This window comes from Aplosporella prunicola (genome assembly GCF_010093885.1).
Source record: "Aplosporella prunicola CBS 121167 unplaced genomic scaffold K452scaffold_14, whole genome shotgun sequence".
Taxonomy (NCBI): Eukaryota; Fungi; Ascomycota; class Dothideomycetes; order Botryosphaeriales; family Aplosporellaceae; genus Aplosporella; species Aplosporella prunicola.
Genome location: NW_022983542.1, coordinates 852,211 through 868,878, shown reverse-complemented (window position 1 = coordinate 868,878; position 16,668 = coordinate 852,211). Strand labels below are relative to the sequence as shown.

Genomic DNA, 16,668 nt, shown 5'->3' with positions numbered 1-16,668 from the left:
CACCACCGCCAACCGCCACGCCCGCGCCCGCGCCCGAATCCTTCAGCCCTGCAGCCCTGCCAGCCCTGCGCGCGCACATCCCCCAACCACGCCACCCCCTTACCCACCTCTTATCCATCCTTCCCTCGATCCTTCCATCCTTAACACGCCCCTTCCCCCACAACGCACCACAAGCAGGCAGACAGGCAGACAGGCAGGCATCCGAGCCCAAGCCCGTGCCCGCACGCCCGCTTGCCCGCCCCGCTTCGCTACAGCAGGTCCGTGCGCGAAGGATTTAGTAACAGGCGCGCGGGAAGTATGGTGTAGCTAGTGGAGCAGGATCGAGTTTGGCGTGGCGTGGCGTGGCGTGCGCTTTGTTCTGCTGGCGAGGGCCCAGGCTGGTGCTTTTTCCGGTGTGGGTTGCGTGGGTGTAGCGGAGAGCGGGGGAGGGGCGGAGGTATGTGTATGTGTGTGCGTGTGCGTGCGTGTGTGTGTGTGTGTACGACAAAACCACACCACGTCGGCCGTCCAGTCCAGTCGAGTCAACCCGCGCGATCCCGAGTCAAAACCGCGCTTTTCGAGTCGTGAAGCGGCGGCCGAGTCGTACTGTGCACTTGCGACTCATCCCGCGCCCTTACAAGTCATTCCGCCCACTGCGAGTCGTACACCCCAAAAATACCGAGTCAATCCGCAACCCAAAAAGCAACGGGCATCGCGACGGGCATTCTAACAAGCCGCTCAACCCCAGAGCCAGGGACCCCCTGCCCCCAAGCCTTCTCCTCGACTCGTCTCGACTCGACTCGACACGAACCTCGTAATGCGCGGGACGGGTAGTTTAACGTTATCGGCGGGCGGGCGATCGATCGATCGGTAGTGCGGGGAATGTCGTGATGCGGGGACGGCGAGTCGTGGATCGAGGTGTTTCTTCTCGGCGGCGAGAGTGCGCTAGGCGGGTAGCTGGCAGTGTTCGTGGTGCGGGTGCGGCGAGTGCGTCGGAGTTCGAGATGAGTGCGTGTATGTATCGCGTCACGCGAAGGGCCATGGCGTAAGTTGAGCAGCGATGAGACAGAGGGTAAGAACGGCAACAAGCGCAATGCAAAACCCAACAACGATAACAACAGCAGCAGCGGCAGCAGGAACAGTGGAGACAGTAGAGTAGTAGTAGTCATGCATCGCGAACGCACTCGTCAGCGCGCGCGCAATGTCGCGTAAGTATTAGGTAGCGGTATGAGTAAGTTAGGTAGGTAGGTAGCGTAGGTGAGTGAGGCGGAGTAGTGTGGGTATATGTATACATGGCGTGTCTTTTCCGGCGCAACAACAACAAAAGAGGAAGGGTATTTAGGCCAGCACTGACAGAAGAGCGACGGCATGAGGTGGAGAAGAAGAATCGAAACGGGAAAAACAGAGACAGAAACACGCAGACGTTAAGGAAAAGAGAGAATAAACGCAAGGGGAAAAAAGGGGGGACAGAGATGCGTGTGGCGGTGCTTGCATGATGTATACATAACACACGCAAGACAGAAAAAACAGAGCTTTTATCACATCACATCCTGCAGCACATGACGCGCATGCACCTACCCCCTCTGCCAAGCCAACGGCTCCTCATCATCCTGATGATGGTGCGCCTGGTGATGAAACTGGAAGCCATCAGGATGCCGATCCTCCTTTGAGCTCCTGGAGCTGCTGCGCTCGCTCGGAGGGAACACACCCGCGGGGTCTGAATGCGGCCCACTGCTCGCTGCGTCGTTGGCATCCGACACTTGCACCGTCCACTCGCGCTTGGTGAAGATTTGATTGGCGCCGCCGGCGCAGCCTGCGTCGGCCGCCGAGTCCGGCGGGCTGTCAAAGTGCTGCGTCGTCACCTGCGTCGACACCGTCGCGTCCTTGCTCTGGCTCTCGGCGAACACGGACAGCGGCACCCCCTTTCCGTTGATCGTGTCGTTGGCTGGGCCCGACGTCGTAAAGCCGCGGCGGTGGCTCGTCGACGTGTCGCCGATGCGGTCGCGAACAGACTCTTGGGAAATGCGGGTGATGAGGTTCGTCATGGACAGCTCGATCTTCAGCTTAACCGTGTACGCGATCGGGTGGAATTGCATGAACACGACCGGGTTGCTCAGGAACATGGTTCCGATGATGAGGCACTATAGATTGTGAGCGTGGGGTCGACAGGGGGGCGTTGGGGGCGAGATCGGGTTAGTTGATTGCGTGCATGAATGCAGCGATCTGGGGTCGGGGTGGGGGGAGCCGGGTTGGGGGCCGCGACGGAGCTTTTCACTTACATCCATGCCGACTGAGATCAAAATGATGCGCGTGTTGAAGTTGGCCAGCGCCGTGTACTTTTGCAGACCGTTGGCAATCAGCCGCTTGCGCACCTGCTGGATGAAGTAGAAGTTCAGGCAGGCATCGTTGAGGCCAATGAGCACCTTGGTGATCTTGTCCCACACCTCGTTGACTTCGATGTAGCTGCACACAACTGTCAGAAGGAATTGGTCTCCACCGTCCTCGGCGCTGGCTGACTCACGTATCGTTGACTTGCATCTGCGCGGGGATCCAGATGCAAAAGACGGAGATGTTGACGAGCATGATGAAAATGACCGTGCCCCAGCGGATATAGTTGACCATTCTCCGGTGCATACTGATAATGGCGACTCGATTGACGATAATCTGGAGGATGAATTGCACCTCAAAAACCCATAAGGCCACTGGTGATTGAGTCAGTGCGGGCATCGCCAATGGCAAATGCGTCAGGACGTACATATAAAGAAGAATGTTGCAAATCTGCAGCAAAGGGTCAGCGGGCGCGATCAGGCGGCCAGGCGAGCGACTGCGACGCACATTGGTTTTATCACTCCTTCTAAGAACAGCCAGGCCATGATGGCGATGGCCAGGTTGACGGCCAGCTCGCCCCAGACCATCCAGACGAACAAGCTCCGCAGCGGGTTGCGGTTCCGCATCGTCATCTTCCAGGCGTCCCATGCCGTCAGGTAGCCAAAGCCCAGGGTGAAGCCGAAGGCTATCGAGGCGATCTTGATGTCGGTCGACGACATAGTGGGAGTTGCGAGGGCAGCGGTGGGGAATTCGTGGTGTTGATGGCCAGGGTCTCGTCGCGGGTCGGGGGTTCCGCCAGCGGGTTAAAGAGCAGGAGACGTCCCAAACAGAAAATTGGCCAGGGTTACAGGCTTAAGTATGGAAGCGGTGGATACCCTTAGCCGGCAGCAGGGGCCTTGCGGAGAGAGGGCGATGTCGAAGGGTCAGTCAGACTCAGATAGGGTTCGCCATGGTCAAATAGCTAGCATGGTTTGGGGTTCGTCTTGCGCATGGGCTGATATGGGTAGGGACTCGGATTGCCGATGGCCATGTCGGCTGGGTCGGGACACAGGGCGTGTGGTTGCGGTGGGACCTGGCGCGCCCCCAGACCGTAGAAACATAAGCGGCCGACTTCCGGACAACTTGACAGCTCGGGAAGCGTTGCGCTGGGTCGTGCACGCCCACCAACACCCACCACACTGCCCCATCTGGCAAGGGGCGTGACTGGACGAGCGAAAACCGGGCGTCGGCAGGTTCCGCTCTTTCATGCAAACGCCTCATCTCCGACCGCGTGTTTCGTAGCCACGTTCGCGGTCCACTCTCACGAGACGCCGTTGGCGTAAGGCAGCGTGCCCCTTGGTGCGCGTCCTCGTCCCAAGCTGGGGGGAGCCTTCGAGCTGTCGACCTTTTTGCCCTTGGTGTGGAAAAAATCCTCCGAGCCCCTTGTAGCGGGGGCGGGCGGTGTGATTCTTGCTGCCTCTGTGTATACTCGTCCAATGTACACGAAACTCCTGCCATGGACTGTGTGCGAAGATCGCAATCGCGGCCCGGTGCAGCCGCGACAAAGAGAAACTCCCACGGCACTCGCCATGTGCAGACGATACATGATCTTCCCGCCGCATGAGCGATCGCCTGCAATGTGCGATCCAATTCCTCTTATATACGCCCGGAAGCGTAATAGCTGCCCCGCCGACCCGACTGCAAGATGCGCCCGCCTGGGGAAATCATTCTCTCGCGCGACGCCTGCCGCTTCGCCAAACTCCCAAGCGCAACGTTTGATCGCCGCCTCAATCCAATAGCGCAGGACCCGCCGCCGCCATGCAGCTGACCTTGTTCAGGTCGAGCGACAGGTGCGGGACGCCTCACAGGCGGCCTGTGTGGCGGCGCCCTGCCGTCTTGGGTCGACTACGTCGCCTCCGCCGCCTCCGCAACGGGGCCAGACTCCACCACGGGTCCTGAGCGCACGCGGCTCGTCGCAGTGTCTGTCCCGTCCTGCCGTGTGTGTGCGCGGTTGTTTCCTTGCGAGGTGTGGCGAGCCTGCTGCCGGTCCGTGGTGATTGGGAAGGACTCTTAGGCGAGCTGGCGCGCAGCCCGCGGATGGTCCTCAAGGCGGGGCGGGTCGCGAGCGAAGATTTGGTCGCAGCCATGTACGGATTGGTACGGTACCAAGTACGGCTTCATTCCGCTGGGCTGGGAGATATAGCGTTGGGCCTTCAGGCTGAGCCTCTGCGCGAGGCCAGGGCCGGCTGTTCGCCCGGCATGTAGGTAGGTTGCGCCGACGCCGCCGAGATCCCTTCCGGTACTCAAAATGCCGACGTAATCCCGTTTCTGATTGAGTGAGGCTTTTCATTGCTGATTCTATCCAGTCTGCCGTCTGTTCCGGCGTTGAGGTTGAGGGACGCGTCTCGTGCGTCGACGTTGACCCAGACGGTGCGCGCGAACTTTAAGAAAGTCCCCGCGCTGGGCAGGGCGGCGGAGCGGAGCGGAGTCGCGCGGAAGTTGACTAATCATGCTCGGCACACTCTGGCACCTCGGGGTCGCGATTTCACGCCTTGCCATCCAATTGCACGGACACCGCCTCTCCCATCACGGTGTGGACAAGGTCATGTCATGCCAGGGTGTCCCCTGGTGTTACCTGGGGTGTTGCATCCCCATCCGGCAACCCCTTGGCCAGGATCAAAAAGATTTACATCGAAGCTCTCTGACAAGGAGACGGCGACCCTCTGACGTGATGCGCTCCCGTCCTACCCGTTGTACACCGTACGCAATAATTTTCATTTTGATCTGGCCGTCGCACACCTGCATTCGAACCGTCTGTCTTGCGACATCAAGGACGCGCAACCTGTCAGATCCCTACTCCGCTAGAACCCTGACCTCAAACGGGAGGTTCTACAGCACAACCAGCACCTTGTCGACAACCTTGCTCTGGATGCTCCGCACGGGAACAGGTGCCACCTTGACTAGATTAACCCTGCCAAGTCGCGGGACCGAATCTATTTCTCGGACTAGCTTTTGCGCCAAAAAAGCGCGGAGAGAACTGGCTTCCCCGACAAGCCCCACTATTTCTATCGAAAGTGTCTCGAGCGACGCGGGAAAGATTTCTCCAGGCCCAGCGTTATCTGACCACTTGACGGTGACGCCCTTTCCGCGATACGACATTCCCGTGAGCATTGGCGCTGGGATCCTGAGATTCTTGAGCGCAGTGAACTCTACGAAGCTCCCCATCGGCGCAATTGTCATCCAGCGTTTTGGAAAGTCTACGCCCGAGAAGCGTGTCAAATTTCCCAGTGTGAGGGTTTCAAGTGTGTCTCTTACAGTGCTGATGGAGTTTAGCCTTCGGCGGAAATTTAGGGACTCGGTACTATCCTCGTTGACAAAGTTGGCACCGTCAAAATGAACGTCCGCGCATCGGTTTCCCAAGATGGTCAAATGCTTGAGAGCTTTACAGGGGCGCAACGTCCTCCATATCATCCACTCGGGCCATCTGCAATCTGTGAGGGATAGAGTAGAGAGATTCGAAACTCCAGAGGTATATTGGTTATCTTGCGGGTGCAGATCGGCCATTTTGGAAGTGGAAACCCGCATCGTGCTCAGGGAGGCGTCCTCAACAAATCTCTGCAGTGATGGTTGCTTCCAGGGCATGGCCATAGGATCTGAGTTCAGAAGGGTCATCAACGCCGGCTGATTGAAGAATTTAGGCCCTGTCCACCAAAGACTCCAACATCCGTGCTTCCCTTTTAGAATGAAGTTCAGGTACGTAAGTCTTGGTAACTGATTGAGCAGAAGCAGGACCTCCGCCCTATCATTGCCTTTCTCCAGGCGTGCAACGAGGTTGTCGCAGTCTGATGCGTTCACTCGACTGGCGGCCCGTATAACATCGGAATCGAGGGCTTCCTTAATTCGTCTTTTCTGTAAACGGGTTGTCATGCGCGAGAGTAAGATTTCTTGTCGTCGCGACGGATATGAAAATCCCCCATAGGACCATCGTACTATCTCGGCCTGAGAGGCAAGCTCCGGTCGACGAATAACGGTGCGTAGGAATTGTTCTCGCTTGTAGTCGTCGCCTGCATATGGGAACGTGTGATAAAGAAGAGGTTGAGCGACACGACAGAATTTGGTCGAGGCAAGGCAGAGACTGTACAGGCACTTCAAGTCCAAGCGTTCGGTGCGGGCCCACCACAGCGACAGCGTTTTAGATTTGACAGCAGGGAAATCTTTCGAGATTGTGTCAACGTCTCTGATACTGGGGATATGATAGGTGAAGATCTGGTGGCCCAGCTCATCCGGAAGGTCATCAATCGTGGCGGACTTCTTCTGGATATTAGCAGACGACGTCTCATTAACCTTTGTTGTGTCCGGAATCTGGCTCGGCAGGGTTTCTGGCATGTCAAATGCCCTCTGAGCACCTGCGACTCTTTTGTTTGCGACCTCGGCCTCATCCGGCTCCAATGGCCTCTTCTTCGGACAACGGCGCTCCTCGGCCATGTAGCTGACCTGAGCACGACGCAAATTGGCGATTTGTGTATCAGAGCAGTCGACGTTCGACAACAAGCGGGGTTGAATTAACGTCTGTTACACAACCTCAGCCCAGCTGATGTCAGCAATCACGTGTGCGGATCGCATCCAGTGACGGCGATGCATTGAAACAAAAGATCTCGGATCCGCTCGAACAAGCAAAGACAACGATTCCATGCCGCATCAATAAAGCTTATTGACCGCGTGATGGATCTCATTCGACGCGGCTACTTTCGTGTATAAGACGTACCGGATATACCACCAAAAGGATGGTCCTAGTGTTTCGCTAGCCGATGCTATAGCAAGGGATCATATACCACCACAACGGGAATAGCGAGATGGTCTCCTCCATCGCTCCGCGGATAACGTCTACCGCCGCAGCGGCAATACCCGCGTTATCACCGGCCATGACGATATTGTCAGATCGCAGAGCCTTTCCAGAAAATAAGCTACGAATTGAGTCAATCCAAGGAACTCATCATCGTATCGCTCCCAGTCTAGCGCGCTTTTTGAGCCGTCCCGGTCGGAATACGGTTTTAGGGGACGGGCCCGCTTGCTTGGCCGAGGCGTTGGTGTTGGCGTTGGCGTTCCTGTGACGGTTTAGCTGATGGCTGTGATCGCTCAACCTCTCTCTCACCTTCTTTTCGTCTCCTCTCTCCTTTGCCTCCTGATGCGGGATATTGCTCTCCTTTTTCAATGGCCTTGCTCCACCTTTGAATTCCCACCGCTATGCATCCCTCATTACTCTCTTCCCCACCAACTCCCTATCCACTTCGAATCTCAAACCCCTTTTCCCTGGCCCCGCTGCCATGGCACAAACCGCGGGATCATGCGTACGCCAACAACCTGCGCACCTTTTTGCCTGAGCCGTTGGTGGTATCGTCGAAGTCTTGATTGCGTACCCTGGCCGGTCCAGTCGCTACAACGTTTTTCGCTCGCCTATGCAGATCGAGTCCGGCAGCATTGAAACCCATTCACGTATCTGGGCGACGACAGCGCACACATAGTACTCGCTCACTCGCTAGCGGGAAGCGGTGGCCAGACGAACCGCGTTTTGCGAACTGTCAGCGCCTCAGCACTGTCGGAGTGACGAGACATTGGCGCCGGAGACCATTTCGTGACGATAAGGTTGCGGACCAGAGAGCTGGTGAGTGCATCGTATGCTAACGTGAACGCGAAGGTAAATTTAGCGTTGGCGGGTTGAAGGAGAAGGTATAGCTGCCCCAGTGATTTTTCGAGCACTGCGCGGTTGCGTGGTTAGTGGTTGCTTTGAGATGGAAAGACTGACCGGAAGAGCTAGAATTGATGCTGATGGTTGTCTGTTTCATGCCACTACGACGATGGTGAGCTTAGGAGGTGGCGGATGCGGAGAGAAGAGAACGGGAGCTGGAGGCGTTGTAGCTACTGCATGCCGTAGCCGATTTATCAAGAGAAGGTATGTTGCTACCTACTGACGACGCGATCAACAGTTGTGAAAGGAAAGAAATCAGTCAGTCCCTGTCGCGTGTCTCACTCACCTCCCCGAAATGAACAAAGACACTGCACTATAAACAGCACAAAAGCCAAACATCCAACTACTGTGGCAGCTAAGTGGCTCAGGCGACTAACTCACCACCTGTTTCATGGAGAACTTTACTACAGAATTTTTGAGACAGACGGTAAGGGAGAAAGGTTGCATACCTTAAAGCACATGGTTAATAAAAAATACTCGGATTTCTGATTTCTCACTCGACATTATCGAGTTGAGTAACTTGAGTTTTTGCTCTTTTTCTTTTTGTTCTTTACGTTAATAGTTGCAAGTATAACTATCTTTCCTTTAACTGTCTAATTCTATTGTTTCTATTGCAAGAAAAAATTTCAAGTTTTCTCGTCTTCCTATCTTTGCATCTTACTAGTTTTTTGCTTGGCCAAATCGTTGCATGATTAAGCTTTAAAAGCACAATGACGTTCCGAGGCACTGACAGTAGAACGACAGGCAAACCCAGCACGCGATTCTACGTCTCGCACAGTCCACAAGCGCACAACGCGTCCTTCTTTTCCTGTATATACGTGCTATCGACAACAACACCTCACTCGGACACTGCCCCCACGAGTCGATTGTGCACGACGACATCTTCGTATGCGTAACAGGGCTTGCCCTCAAGAATCTCAATCCAGACGATCCCGTGGAAATCCTTTACAAGGCCCGATCAGGTTTCCTCTGCCGAACCATGTAGACTTACGTACCACGGCACATCCGATCACAACCTCTTCAGGCGCATTCCCACGCCTATCCCGTACGTTGACGACCCAGACAAAAATAGCGACGGGGTGAGGTACATAGTAAGTTGAGAATTAGAGAAGGGGGCGCAGTTCATTGCCTCAAACACAGACCACGGACCAGCGCGCCTCCCACGTACCACGTCTTGTACCCGCGAGCAGCGCACCGCCAACAACGCCATAGCGCATACCTACGTAGCACCTAACGCACGAAAACACACCTACCAGAACCACGCACCAACGCACCTATCGGCAAGAAGCCAATCAAATCAAGCACCGGCCCGAGCACCGCAACAGTACGTTGTAGAATGTGTACTGTGCGTGGCGAAGTGAAGGGATGGCACTTATGACGCAGGACCCCGGAGCCGAGTTCGACCGCTCGAGGGCGATCGTCAGCGCGCTGAAACCCGCGCACTGACGCCTCCTCTAATCCCTGAGCCCCTGCTGCTCTGCTTTTCTTATTTCACTCACTCACTCAACACTCAGTTTCTGCTTGAGCGGAGGTCTGTCTCGCGGCTCTCGCTATATGGCGAGTAGAATACACTGTACGTGGTATGTCTCCTTTTTCTGTTAGGCCGGACTGTCGTGTGATTGTGCTTTGCTACGGTTGGTATGTGGGATTGACGGAAGTATGGGGTGTAGGCAAGAGCTCCGGCAGCAGATTTACTACTGTCCCTAAAGATCTAATTCCCCCTCCTAAATCAGCGTATCAAAAGCGAATCATTTACAGTTGACTGAGGTATACGCAAATGAGGACTCACAGCTCCAACTACACCGCGCACACAACCGATCGAATACCGTAGTCGAAAGCTATAGTGCTATATACACTATACAGCCGACAGTTTAGATCAAGTCTATACAGTTTAGGTTCAGGTGCATTCAGTAAGTTTATAGGTAGTTTTTGTTATTTTCTCGAGTAAAATGTTATAGTGTATTTATCCCGCTGCCAAAATGCTTGCGTCTTTATCATCAAACACGCCTAGTCATGTCGTTTATTATTTCATCGACACTATCTTTTCTCCTTCATAATCACTCCTTCTCCTTTTCATCCCTCTTTTCCTCCACTTTCTCCTCTACTTTCTCCTCCTCATCTTCCTCCTCTTCGTAGCCCCAAATTTCAACACTCTCAACCTCCACCTCCATCTCAGTCTGTACTCCTTCACTAGCAGCAGCATCGTCTCCATCCCCACGTCTAACCCGTCCCGTCCTAAACCTCACTCTCAAACTCCCCTCCTCCTCGCCCTTTTTAAGCACCAACCGTCCTCCACAAAACCTCACCTCGTCCTCTTCCTCCTCCCAGCCAACTATCCCCTCCACCCCCTCATGGAAACGCACCATAGGCTCCAGCACAAAAACTCCGCACCGGCAGCTGTTAGAATAGGGACGGGGTTGGATAGACGCGCGGTCGGCGCTGGGGTAAGGCGTGTAGATGCCCACGATGTAGGGCGTGCCCTTCGCGTCGCGGCCACGCAGTAGAAGAAATCCGTGCGTGTCGACCGAAGCGAGGATGCGGGCTAAGGATGCGGGCGCTGTCGGAGGGTTTGTAGATGGCTTAGATAGCGTTGTGGTGTGGTGGTGGTATACTTTCAGCTCTTCGAACCAAACGGATTGATTGAAAAAGATGTTTAGTTGGGCGATGCGGGCGTGGGTGAAGATCGGTGGATGAGTAATGCTGGCGATGCTGGTAGAGTACTTTTCGTTGGCTGGGGTGAAGTCGAGGGGGTCGTTGAAGTCATGGGGCTGGAGGCCCGAGAAGAGGCATTGGGCTGTAACTCTGTATAGGGGCTCGAGGAGCACGGGCTGTTCTCGTGTTAGTTTTCTTTTTTGCCTGCAGAATTAAAAAAAAAAAAAAAATAACAAAGGAATAAAGATCAAACTCACCATTGACGCAAATCCCTCTTCAAATCCCTCCCACGTCACATAACCATTTTCATCAACCTTGTCCTCGTCCTGCACCATAGCGGCTACAGTCCTCCATGCCGCTCTTTCCATCTCCTCGTCATGTCCAGTAACTGCCGGTTCCAGCTGAAGCGCTAACAACGCCCTCGCCAGTGCCGCGAGAGTGCGCCGCGGAATCCGTACTTCCCGCAGCCGCGAGCTCCTGCCCTCCATTAGCTGCCACGCGAGGGGCACGAACTCATGGCGTCGCACGCAGACGAAGGGGAGAATGGCTGGCTGCGCAATATAGAGCACGTCAAGGGCCTCTGAGAGACGGGTGTCATCTTCTTGGTCAGTGGCCGTGGCCGCGTCCGTGTTGCTAGTTTTGGCGGTGGTGTCGACGTCGTCATTGGTCAAACTCGCGGTGGCAGCAGCGGCCAGGCTCCTAAACAGCAGGCGGAGGTGGTCGCGGTCGGTGATTTCCAGGGACTGCTCGGCGGTGCCGACGAGGATGTGGCGGTGGCTGTCCCAAATGAGCCAGGAGATGGCGCGGCGGAGTTGCTTTTCATCAAGGCTGCTTGGAGGCGGCATGGAGCCAACAAATGGGACCCGGCTAAGGTATGCGAGGGCATTGTAGAGGAGGCTGCCGACTTGATGGGGGACAATCTCTTCGCCGCCTGCCTGGTGCTGGAGGATTTTGATGAACTGGTCTTCGCTTAGGGCACCGTTGTGGGCGGAAAGGGTTTTTGTGAGGGCCTGCAACTCGGCATCATTGAGGCAGCACCATTCCTCGACGTTTTCGTCGAGGCGGCGCATGATGTTTTCCTGAGAGAAAACGCCTTGTTCGTTCCAGCGAGTGATTTTGTCCCTGACGGGAATTCCAAGTGGAATCAAAGAGTAAGGAGAGGAGGTCTCGGACATGATGGGAAGTGGAAGTGAAAGAGATTTGAGAGAGGCTGATATTTGAGAAAAGAAGAAGAAGAAGAAGGCGCGGTGTTATATCTATGGTAATAATAGGCAGCAGCTACCTATTAGGTGTGGAGCCTGCTGCCTTCGGGGGCCGAAAATTCCGCCCCCGAACTGGCGCGGCTAGATTGTTACTCCGCATTACTTCTGCTCCGCCTCCAAGTCGGTCAGCCTCGCCATTCAAGTTGGATAAATTGTGGAATCATACAACGCGTGCACACTTGAAATTCCTGTCGTGTTATCTAAAAAGGTGGGTTTGGGAGGGACCGGGGGCTAATATCATCTTACCGGAGGCCAATGGATCGGTGCCAAGTGAGAAGAGGATAGAGGAGCCTTACAACGCTTGCTCCTATCCAACAAATGTTGTTGGAATTTCACAGCCTCATGGATTCAAGGGGAGACAAAAGTCTATAGGAACCCTCTTTTCTTCGTCCATTTCTCGAGCCATCATCCTCATCACTTCTTTTTCAACCAAGATTCACACTCCTTTATCGTCCTTCATTACCCTTGGAACCAAACAATGCATTTCAGCGCCCTTTTCGCTGCCTTCCTGACGACCCTCGCCGTCGCCAGCCCTCTTCCCGCCGCCAACCCCGATGCTGCCCCTGCAATTGTCGAGGATTTTGCCGCCGCGCCATCCGCGAACGCAATTCTCAAGACTCGCGATGAGACGAGGTTTAATAAGGATACGGATGAGATGAACGATGAGTTCAAAAATCTCGTGGATTTCAATCACATAAATCCTGCTCAGCTCACGCCGGGCTACCATGTTCAGAGTGCGGAATAGACCAGCCGAAAATGTGGTTGGACCGTGGGTTCGGGCGGGGTCGCTACAGCCCGGGTCGAATCGAACCCTATTAGGATCGATTCGACCCCATCTAGATGGGCTGCTGTTGGGCTGAAAGGTGGCCTGAATATTGGCCTAATCCGTGGGTAGGCGTGGGGCGCCCATGGTGTTGAGGATGGAGAGGCGCTTAGTAAGCGACGTCTTGCTTAAATAGGGTTAGCGTTTGCCTAATCGAGGTTCTTGGCACGCGCTTGCGGCCACTGCCGACGCATCTCGTGCCTCATTACTGCCTACACATAACCACGTTTGCCAACACCACCCACGCTATAAAGCCTGCACACGTTCGACGCTCTGTAGATTCGTTCTGCAGCACCTTCTTCAGTATCTGCAATTTTCCTAGCCCTCTAGCCTTACAATTTAGCTGCCAGGATGGCTCTACCGCTTAGAACACCGGAATCTACTGCTGCTACAGCTACACCTACACCTCTAGCGGCTACTATATCGTCGCTTACGAGCGAACCCGACAACCTCACTGCCCTCTATGCTGCTAGCGATCTGTAGACGCCCTGGGAGCCAAGCCAGCGGGACGTCGACGGCATTTTATTTAACCCAGATCTGGCTAAGGGTTTTCGAATGGTTAAGCTACTACCGCACATTCGCTATAAATTGCGTAGTTCTATATGGGAATACGGCTTCTTGGCGGTTAAGCGCTCGACGCAGAAGAAATACTAGATCTGTAAGTTATGCCACACTGCTGGCCGGCACCTTGCCTTTCTCAATTCAACTACTAGCTACGTAATTAAGTACCTCCGCAAGCACCGAATCGGTATTGAAGAGGACCCTCTAGCTACTGGAGAGGCTACTAGAGAGGCTACTATAATAATTATATCGCCTCCTGTACTACATATTCCTATTCGCATTATTAATGAAGCTCTCTATAAGGCACGGTTTATTGAATGGGTTATTGCTACGAATCAGACGTTTAGGGGCGCCGTTGATAACAGCTACTGGAGCCTACTACAGTCAATAGTAGAGGATATTGTAGTGCCTACAATAACTGACAAAACGCTCCGCAACCTTATATTCGGCCTGTTTAAACACACCCGGGAGCGCCTGGCAGAGTAGCTGCAGCAGGCCCTCTTAAGGATTAGTATTAGCTTCGACATGTGGACCTCCAGCAACGATCAACCTATGTTAGCTATACATGGCTACTTCGTCGATTCAGGAGGCAGTTATCAATCACTACTGCTGGGCCTGCTAATCGTCGAAGGTAAACACACGGGAGCCAATATCGCGAACACGCTTACAGGCGTGCTGAAGTAGTATAACATATAAGGCAAATTGGGCTATTTTATGGTGGATAATATAGCGAATAACAATACGGCCTTGCAAGCGCTCGCTGCAGAACTTGGCTTTAACGATAAATACGTGCGCCTGCGTTATGCCGGGCATATCATTAACCTCGTGGCGAAGGTCCTACTATTCGGTAAGGACGTAGAGTCCTTCGAAGATGTTATAACTACTGCTGAAGATACGCAAGAACAGGTGGTTGCTTGGCGCGAGCAGGGCCCGATTAGTAAGCTACATAATATCGTCGTTTATATTCGTAGTAGTCTACAGAGGCGTCTCACATTCGAAGCCATCTAGAGGTAACACAGTACTACTACACCAAAGCGGCTTATACTAAATAGAGGCATTCGCTAGAACAGCATATATGACATGATTACTCGGGCCGTCGAACTACGCTTGGCAATTAACGACTACTACCTGGGCCAACAGAGGGAGCTTGCTGAAGATATATTAACTACAGAGGACTGGCAGGAGCTCTCTAAGCTACGCGCGCTACTACAACCTATAAAGCGCCATACTGATTAGCTCGAAGGGAGGCCCACTAAAGGCAGAGGGGGTGCCTTATGGGAGGTTCTTTACAGCATAGAGGCTATGCTGCGGGACCTTGAAGAGGCGAAGGTGAAATATATAGAATGGGACGATAGCGAGCACCTGCAGGCCTCTGTTAACATAGTATAGAAGGTTCTTAATAAATATTACAGCCTTACTAACGAATCGCCTACCTACAAGGCCGCAGTTATCCTCTACCCGTGTATAAAAATGTCCTTCTTCAGGGGTGTGTAGAGCCACCGGCTAGAGTGGGTTGATTCAGCACATGAAGCTACGAAGAAGCTGTAGGAGCAGTATAAAACACTACAAACACGCTAAGCAGCGCCTCGGCTAGCAGATTCGCAAGCTGCTACTACTACAGATTCGCAAACACGGTGGAGGGATGAGCAGTAGGAGGAGGATATAAATGGCTTCATTTTTGGCAACAACAATACTATGGACGACGAGCTGGATAGGTTCCTCGTAGAGCCTCCTGTTCAGCTACCGAGGGGAGAGGTGCTGAACCCACTGATGTGGTGGGTACAACACCGAAAGCAATATCCTCAACTATCTAAAATGGCGCTTGATCTGCTGGCGTGCCCGGCCATGTCATCTAACTGTGAGAGGACGTTCTCCACGACGGGGTGGGCCATGGGGATACGCAGATCCAGGCTCCATGGGGACACGGTAGAGTCTATAGAGTGCCTCCGCAGTTGGCAGAAGGCAGGGCTTGTATACGCGGAAGCGTGGGTGAGGGACGTCGAAGGCCTCAACACCATGCCAAGCCATCTCCATGAACGTTACTGAGCAGTACTGGACCCGATTCGGCCAAAAAATAATCAGTGAGTACCCCCTGGGTCAGATCTGACTTATGCGAAGGAACTAACATACCTGATTTAGGTGGGAAAACGGCTATTTACTTCCTCTTGCGGAGCAGCGGAGGACGCGCTATTACGTGCTAAACGACGTGCTGAACGACGTGCGAGCGCCCGCGGGCGCGCGAGCGAGCGCTAGTGGGTGCGGGTGAGCGAATATTCGCGAATGAACAAGCATCTACAAGCGCTCGCTGTTTAGCATGTTGTAGCGCGTCCAGCGAAGCTCCTAGCTGAGCCGTGGAGGGCCTGTTTTACACCTAAAATCGACCCTCCAGGGCTGGCGAGTGAGTGGCGAGAGACGCGGGGGTGCGGGGTGGGCGAGATATCGCATTTTTGGCTTCAATTCAGCATATATTCGCTCAACACCATGCCAAGACCTTGTGATAGAGGCCTCTTCAGCCCGACTGCAGTCCATTCAGCCCCCTTGTAGCCCGGGTCGAGTCGAACCTAATTAGGAGCAGTCCATTCAGTCCAGTCGAAAATTGGGGTCGAACTGGACTATTCCGCACTCTGACCATGTTTTCTCTGTCGTCTTTGACCGACACTCATTTGCTGGAGAAGCTACCACGGCAGAACTGGAAATGGCGCGAGAACACATTGGGGCCGACCACAAGGCTGTTGTGGTGGGGGAAGTTAAGTCAACAAAGACTGGGAAGAAGGGCAAAAATAACAAGTGGACTTTTAGCGGTCAGCTTTACGATATGGGCTTGGAGAATGGGAAGCCCTTAGCTTTGCAAAAAGCATTCCATAAGAGCAGTAACCCGGCCAGGCATGTCACACATGTTAAGCTGACCTCTGCGTCAAAAGCCGGCGCTCTTAAAAAGTACGGTGAGTACTGTCTACTTTTCTTTTATTTTCTTTTGCTTTCTTTTATTTGTTTATTTCAGATCTTGCAACTACTTTCTGGGCCGATGACTGATTCATACCACTCATTACTAGGAGCCAACTACGTCGAGGTTCACGACAAGTACGACCCCCAGACCAACCACTGTGGTACTTACCACGACGCTCTTCTGGCCCAGCTGTAATATCAGTCCATCTGCACATCTTTTCACACGGAGATATGTCTCCATACCATCCTCACTTCTTGTCGTTTCGTACATTTGTACCCCTATATGTATCCTACGAATGAGCACTTGACAGCTCTGCCCTTTTGTGTATATTAGAAAGCTCCTTAGCGGCCAGTCACTCTTTACAATCCAGCCGTATTTTCATCTTTACTTG

At 53.8% G+C, this 16,668-nt stretch overlaps 6 protein-coding genes across 6 annotated transcripts; 2 read left to right on the top strand and 4 right to left on the bottom strand.

The window, feature by feature from the left end:
- Window positions 1–662: 662 nt before the first annotated feature.
- On the bottom strand, window positions 663–1,148 carry K452DRAFT_309248 (uncharacterized protein; the record flags this gene model as incomplete). Its single annotated transcript, XM_033543233.1, has 1 exon — window positions 663–1,148. The coding sequence occupies one exon, from the start codon at window positions 1,146–1,148 to the stop codon at window positions 663–665; it is 486 nt and encodes a 161-aa protein (XP_033397210.1).
- A 202-nt stretch (window positions 1,149–1,350) lies between these two features.
- On the bottom strand, window positions 1,351–3,133 carry K452DRAFT_40231 (uncharacterized protein). The gene is made up of 5 exons (XM_033546617.1): window positions 2,815–3,133; window positions 2,735–2,757; window positions 2,501–2,681; window positions 2,259–2,442; window positions 1,351–2,120 (listed from the first exon to the last, which is right to left on the bottom strand). The coding sequence occupies exons 1-5, from the start codon at window positions 3,024–3,026 to the stop codon at window positions 1,554–1,556; spliced, it is 1,167 nt and encodes a 388-aa protein (XP_033397209.1). The 5' UTR covers window positions 3,027–3,133; the 3' UTR covers window positions 1,351–1,553.
- Window positions 3,134–5,002: 1,869 nt separating this feature from the next.
- Window positions 5,003–6,802, bottom strand: K452DRAFT_288190 (uncharacterized protein). The gene has a single exon (XM_033540606.1). It carries the CDS (start codon window positions 6,769–6,771, stop codon window positions 5,176–5,178), a length of 1,596 nt encoding a protein of 531 aa, XP_033397208.1. The 5' UTR covers window positions 6,772–6,802; the 3' UTR covers window positions 5,003–5,175.
- A 3,172-nt stretch (window positions 6,803–9,974) lies between these two features.
- Window positions 9,975–11,806, bottom strand: K452DRAFT_288186 (uncharacterized protein). Its single transcript, XM_033540605.1, has 2 exons — window positions 10,942–11,806; window positions 9,975–10,860 (listed from the first exon to the last, which is right to left on the bottom strand). Exons 1-2 carry the CDS (start codon window positions 11,752–11,754, stop codon window positions 10,090–10,092), a joined length of 1,584 nt encoding a protein of 527 aa, XP_033397207.1. The 5' UTR covers window positions 11,755–11,806; the 3' UTR covers window positions 9,975–10,089.
- A 618-nt stretch (window positions 11,807–12,424) lies between these two features.
- On the top strand, window positions 12,425–13,252 carry K452DRAFT_298857 (uncharacterized protein; the record flags this gene model as incomplete). Its single annotated transcript, XM_033542159.1, has 2 exons — window positions 12,425–12,680; window positions 13,182–13,252. 2 exons carry the CDS (start codon window positions 12,425–12,427, stop codon window positions 13,250–13,252), a joined length of 327 nt encoding a protein of 108 aa, XP_033397206.1.
- A 1,854-nt stretch (window positions 13,253–15,106) lies between these two features.
- On the top strand, window positions 15,107–15,301 carry K452DRAFT_216424 (uncharacterized protein; the record flags this gene model as incomplete). The annotated part of the gene is made up of 1 exon (XM_033536256.1): window positions 15,107–15,301. A coding segment is annotated over one exon (195 nt), but the record flags the coding sequence as incomplete, so codon positions are not given.
- Between the last annotated feature and the right edge of the window lie 1,367 nt (window positions 15,302–16,668).

Bases quoted from the DNA above. Each gene is read 5' to 3' on its own strand.
- K452DRAFT_40231 (XM_033546617.1), bottom strand. From the start codon at position 3,026: ATGTCGTCGACCGACATCAAGATCGCCTCGATAGCCTTCGGCTTCACC. The intron at 2,682-2,734 runs GTACGTCCTGAC...CTCAATCACCAG, and splicing joins TGCAACATTCTTCTTTATAT to TGGCCTTATGGGTTTTTGAG. The intron at 2,121-2,258 runs GTAAGTGAAAAG...CACAATCTATAG, and splicing joins TGATCTCAGTCGGCATGGAT to TGCCTCATCATCGGAACCAT.
- K452DRAFT_288190 (XM_033540606.1), bottom strand. From the start codon at position 6,771: ATGGCCGAGGAGCGCCGTTGTCCGAAGAAGAGGCCATTGGAGCCGGAT.
- K452DRAFT_288186 (XM_033540605.1), bottom strand. From the start codon at position 11,754: ATGCGCCGCCTCGACGAAAACGTCGAGGAATGGTGCTGCCTCAATGAT. The intron at 10,861-10,941 runs GTGAGTTTGATC...ACACGAGAACAG, and splicing joins AAGAGGGATTTGCGTCAATG to CCCGTGCTCCTCGAGCCCCT.